Here is a 6038-nt window from a genome sequence, read left to right as displayed (position 1 = left end):
ATTTGATTACCCCATAACAGTTGAACCAATTTCAACCGTACTTTGAGGCTAATTCTATTTTTTTTTCCTCATTAGAAAGAAAATAGTTGTTATTTTCAGTATTTCTATACAATTCAGGATATACAATTGCAATGAAGCACTTCTATTTTTCGCTGTTGTATTGGCCTTCATGATCACCTCCATCTTGCAATTCTTGTTTGGATTAGTGGGTTAGCAAACCGCATATCACTTGATCATCATCAGACAGCAAGAGGAGGGGAGGTTTCCTCATGCGGGCGGGTTACTGAGGCAGGGTGAGTCGGGGTAGGCAGGCGAGCAGCAGTCATCAAAATCTTCAATTCGAAAAAAAAAACCACAAACATTGCAATCCACAGGGTCGGAACAACATTCCTCGTGTGCGGTTCATGTACAACGGTTGTTTCACAGGGCAGCCATTGGAAGGACGTGGTGGAGGAGGTGTGATGTATAAAGTAGAGGTGGCAAAAAATAATAATAGTAATAATAAAAAAAATAAGACAAGGTGCATTTTTTAAAGTTTTTTCAGTACCTCAATGTGTGCACCAAAAAGCACTAAATTTTCACAAAATGCACCAGAGAATCCGATCCGACTTCCATTGTCAGAGTATCTACATATTCCCCATTGATTCGTTGCAGCTTAAGTGCCAACTATATATATATATATAATTTCAAAACAGGCCATTCATTAAAAGTGTGCCTCATGATCAAAAAAAATACAGTATTTTTATCACCTCTGATTCTCAACCATAATCCACATCTCCAAGTGAAGCTGTCCAAAATGGCCGCCGCAATGAATTTCAGACCATTGCACCCAAAGACGTGCTCGTTAACGCAAACGTGGTTGACAACGGTTGCGGAAAAGGACGGCGAACATGCAAACGAACGCACTGTCGGTGCGGATGAGAGAAAGGGAAAGCGGTGCGACGCCGCTGCAATCGAGCGCCAGGCAAAGCCGCCGGTGACAAACACACAAGAAAACAACGCACGCTCTGATTGTTGGCCATCAATGGCACGACATGGAAGTACCAACCTCTAACATCAAATTACTGTGCCTCACATAAATATTATCCACACGCACTCGCATTGGACTCTGGAAGGTGGACATATAGCACAAAAAAGAAACCAAAAAGTAATTAAATAAATGAAACAAAAGAAATTCATTAAAAACACCAAGTGAAAGGAAGGCATTTTTTTAAAGTACAGTGATACCTCGGTTTACGAAGCCCTTGGCTTATGAACTTTTCGGTTTACAAACGTTACATTTATGAACATTTTTCCTTGGCATACGAACTTTACCTTGGCATACAAACTTTTTTCGTACACGGCGCTGCCACAATGAGTGATGTGTCGTTCTTCTTCTGACAACAAAATGGCAGCCGACTGTTTTTGTCCTCTATTCTCAGCCCCCAATCTTCGGTTAAAGCCACGTGATTGGTCAAGAACGCAGCAGTGAGGGGGGGGGGGGGTTTAAACATTAAAGAGACAGGCAGACGACAGTGAGTTTCAACTTTGATAGTTCTAGGTTAAAATATCCCATCAATCAGGCTCCACAAACAACCCGCACAAGCCATCTATACATTTGATGCAAAAAGCTATCAAACCATCTTAACAGAACACAATTGATGAGGAACTAGATAAAATTATCACAGAGAAAGCACCTACAAGAGATCATTTCTCAAGATGGTGAAAGAAGGTTACGTTCCTCATCAAGTGTTTAATGCTGATGAAACCGGCCACTCCATTCCATCAAGCCATCAACGACCATCACAAAGGTAAATAAAACGACTTCATTATACAGTACAGTTTATTTCTTTAATTATAATACCATATCACATTTAGTATACATACAATAAGGTATATTTGTGTAGTTTTAAGGCTTATAAAATTAGAAAGTAGAAAATTATGTTTTACGGGAACCTGGGAACGGCTTATTCTCATTTTAATGGTTTCCTATGTGAAATTAATTTTTGGGATACACACTTTTCGCCTTACACACTCTGTCTGGGAACCAATTAAGTTCGTAAACCGAGGTACCACTGTATGGAGAAATGTGAAGAAACAACTATCTATAAATGGGGATATAAAAAAAAAAAATGTGAAGTAAATAAGCATTTCATGTAAACAAAAAGTAAACACAGGACCAAAACAACACGCTCAAAATGTGGTTGAACGAACTGGAATGGAGCATTTGCATGAAAACACGTCAATGGCAACAGATCATACACACACCCACACCAACACATGCACGCACGCACACACAGACACACACACACACACACACACATTAAAAAATAAATACACAAATAAATAAATAGAATTGTAGCCGCCTCAAGCAGCATGCAACCCAAACAGAAGGTCAAACTACTTGCTTTGGACCTATTTTACCAATTGGGACCAACTCTGCATTTTAAATGACTAAATGAAAAATGTATACAAAAAATAGGAATGAAGAAAAAAGAAAAATAAATAATATGAAGGAAAAAAAATTATAAAAGGGCTGAAAAAAAACTCTCAAAACACACTCCGCAAAGCATGCTGGGAAAGAGAAAGCCCCTGTCACTACAGACCTTTGCGGGCGGGGCTTCCACACGACTGGTGTTCGAGTTGGCCTCCTCAACCTTGGGGTGTAGTTACCGTAGCGATAAGAGAATGGAGATCGGAAATGGCGCGAAGAAGGTGAAAAAATAGCATGAAATGGATGATGGGGAAAATATGTTATATGAGTTTGTGCGCGTGAGCGTGTTCTCATTTGGGCTTTGATTTGTCGCGATGCACAGCGAAGCGCTTGGCGAGGTGCTCGGTCATCGCTCTAAAGGTCGTGACATCCCCAAAAAATTTGTAGCAATACGATAATTTCCAGCTAACTGCTTTGTCACGATTAACAAATTAAATTACAAAAAAAATTAACATTAAAAAAATAAATTTTCACATACGCAGATAAAGATATTTTTAGGTAATTACATAAAAATGTCAAAATACCAGATTTAATATGAACATTTCCAAATTTCTCTTTTATTTTGAATTCAATCAATAAGCTCAAATTTAAAAAAAATATATTTTCCCTAAATATTTTCCAGCAAAATGAAAAATGTACAATTAATGTTATATATTTAGAATATTACTTTGGAACACAGGTGTCAAACTCAAGGCCCGGGGGCCAGGTCCGGCCCGCCAGATTATTTTATATGGCCCGCTAAAGCAATTCAGATGTGTCAACGGACCAAAATCTGTACCAAAATGTTAAATTGTTATGTGTAATAATTAATGTTGGGATTTCGCAATAATTTTGTTACCTTGTTTACGCTCACTAGAACAATAATTGAACAAACTATTATAATGAATTGACGTCACTGGTTTCATAATGAGTAATAATTGTCTTTTTTCACTGTCATCACGGCCCCTTGACGGAAGACGATACTCCAAATTGGCCAGTGACTAATACTACTGTATAAATATAATGTAAACGAAACAATAAATACATATTTTTATCTTTATTATATGGCTTGCCTTTGGGGTTTATTTTCTTTCATACAGAAGCTTATAATATTTCTTTTTTTCTATATTACCACTATTTACAATAATATAACTTTAATATTATATTAAATATATTAATATATTTAGTAAATATGGGTTAGGTTCAGGGACAGTTGGATTTTCATTATGAAATGTCATCGCCGCGAATTACCATGGGTGCTAAAATTTGTCAATTTTTACACCTTAAAATAAAAAAACAAAACCGTGAAGGACCTGATGCGCGAGAAAAAAAGTCATTTTTTAATCAACGTTGAGGAAACACGTAAGTACCCCTTTCCCGATTCAAATTTCCTATTTGAGCATGACTAATTAATGAGCGCCGCAACGTTTGCTTCCACTAATACTATTACCGTATTTTCCGGTGTATAAGAGGCACCCAAATGCCTTCATTTTCTTCAAAAGATGACCCTGCGCCTTATACGCACCAGCGCCTTATATGTGAAGTAAGATTTACCCACAATAGGTCTTGCAACTACCACTCAGACTCCATTTTCCACCCGTAAAAGAAGTATTGCATAACCCTAGCCTCAACTGTAACGCCTTATAATGTGGTACGCCTTATACGTGGAAAACTTAAACAGGTAACATCCGACTTACGACCGAGTTTCGTTCCGACCAAACGGCCATAAGTCAAAATGGTTTTAAGTCGAAATACATTCAAAATGTTGAATAGAGAGTCAGAGGCTAAATAACTCGCAAACTCCCCCTTATGGTGCTATCGCGCGGTCGAATGCTGTGCGAGAGTGAGATGCTAGCCGGCTGGCCAAAATTGTCATACGCGTTGCTGGCCTGCTAGCGCGTTGCGGTGCCAGGCGTAGAATTAAAATTTTAAAATCAGGTCTGGAGGTCATGGTCGTAAGTACGGGTGGTCGTAAGTCGAGCCGGTCGTAAATCGGATGTTAGCTGTATAGGTTTATACAGTAAAGTCTCGTTATATCGATATCGGATATATCGATAGTCCCGGTTATATCGATACTATTTCTATGCACGCACAGAGAAAATTACATGCAAACAGGGTCGGATATATCGATAGTCCCGGTTATATCGATATTTTTTCGGACTCCCTTGAATATCGATATAACGAGACTTTACTGTATATATTATATTTGGAAAACTTTTTTGTGCGCCTTATATATGGAAAAGGTTTGAAAATACACCTTTCATTGGGGGTGCGCCTTATACACCGGAAAATACAGTACCCTCCTTTCCTATTCTAGCATACTATAATGATAAAATCCTTATTATTTTAAATCCCTTACATTTTCTATCCATTATTATCAACTTCAAAGTAGGTTTAAATGATAGCTCAGCAGGTGCAAAAGAATAAAAATAAAACATAACGGCAATGCTAGCATCTATGCAGCGGGATCACACATCTCTTGCGTGCTTGTGTGGCGCCTGATGCACAGGGGGGAATCTGAGGTGTGCTTTTGGAGGGTGGCGTGCTTTTGGGGACGTTCCTGGCCCGGGACCGTCTGGCGACTGGAGACAAGCCTCTCCAGGTAGCACAGCGTCAAGCCGAGAGGAGCGGCTAAAATTAGGGCGAGGACGAGCGAGCGGCTAGCCGTTAGCATGACGGCTAGGAGAAAAGCCACCAAGAGGCAAGGTAGCAAAAGCGGGGAGGGTTTGGAGAGGCGACGACGGAGGGATTGGCCGAAAGTGAGTGTTGCGGTTGGACTTGGAAAGTTACTAAAGGTCATGAGGGTAGCGGGTGGAAGATGAGGGAAGGAAACGAGAGGCAAACATGGCTGCACGCTAGAAAATCTCGCCTGGAGCTGAATCAACTTGGAGGTTATCGTGCGTTTAAATTGACGTAGTCTTGACGCAGCGGCCACGCTTTGGGTGACAAAAATCTTGCACACCAACGCAACCAGATTCCCCGTAGCAGCCCAAACGGCTAACGGTATCCTCTTGGCGCTCTTTTCCAACACGGAACGGAAGCTAAGGAGGAGAAAAAAGTATCTCGCCAAATCTCTCAGCGAGCGCCACCTCGTGCTTCCTTCAGCCCCACCACTTTCGCCCTCCGACTCCGCAATAATCGCCTGAGGGCGACACGTCGTCGGCGACGATGGAGGCGTTTGTTTTTGATACGCGAACGCTTCCGCATCAATGGCGGCGTTTAAGGCGTCCGCCTCGTGTTGAACATCGTCGGCGAGGAGGCCGTCCTCGGAGATGTCGGACAGGCCGTGCTCCAGTTCGGAGATGGAGTCGAGCGACGGCGGGATGGATGAGAGGGAAGATAAGGAAGAGAAAGAAAGAGGGAACATGAAGATGGACTGGTAGAAGTGAAGCGAGTGCGATGTGTGAGAGGAAAAAGGCAACGTGTCCAAAATAAGCATGCAAGAGTGATGACAAAAATGAATGCACGGTGGGAAAAAACAGACAGGGAGGGAAGAGACAACATTAGTGAACTACAACAACGCAACAAGAAGGTTAAACATGAGCACAGCAGGGTCGATCAGTGCACAGTGCAGCAGTGGCCGGGC

General features: G+C 41.2%; 1 protein-coding gene across 11 annotated transcripts in view; it reads right to left on the bottom strand.

The window, feature by feature from the left end:
• epb41l2 (erythrocyte membrane protein band 4.1 like 2) overlaps positions 1-6038 on the bottom strand; it is a 38638-nt gene that overhangs the window by 9321 nt on the left and 23279 nt on the right. For 7 of the 11 annotated variants that reach the window (XM_089022677.1, XM_089022683.1, XM_089022686.1 and 4 more), the window contains exon 15: positions 1049-1108. The exons of 2 other annotated variants lie outside the window; for them this stretch is intronic. In XM_089022677.1, the coding sequence (XP_088878803.1) occupies positions 1049-1108 (60 nt within the window). Of the gene's footprint in view, positions 1-1048; positions 1109-2585; positions 5829-6038 lie in introns of those variants that run through there. 2 more of the 11 variants (XM_089022688.1, XM_089022684.1) reach the window with 2 other exon arrangements.

Source organism: Hippocampus bargibanti, linkage group LG19 (assembly GCF_051943395.1).
Source record: "Hippocampus bargibanti isolate YZ-2025 linkage group LG19, ASM5194339v1, whole genome shotgun sequence".
Taxonomy (NCBI): Eukaryota; Metazoa; Chordata; class Actinopteri; order Syngnathiformes; family Syngnathidae; genus Hippocampus; species Hippocampus bargibanti.
The sequence above is the reverse complement of the archived record's forward strand: the minus strand, read 5'-3'. Positions and strand labels throughout refer to the sequence as shown.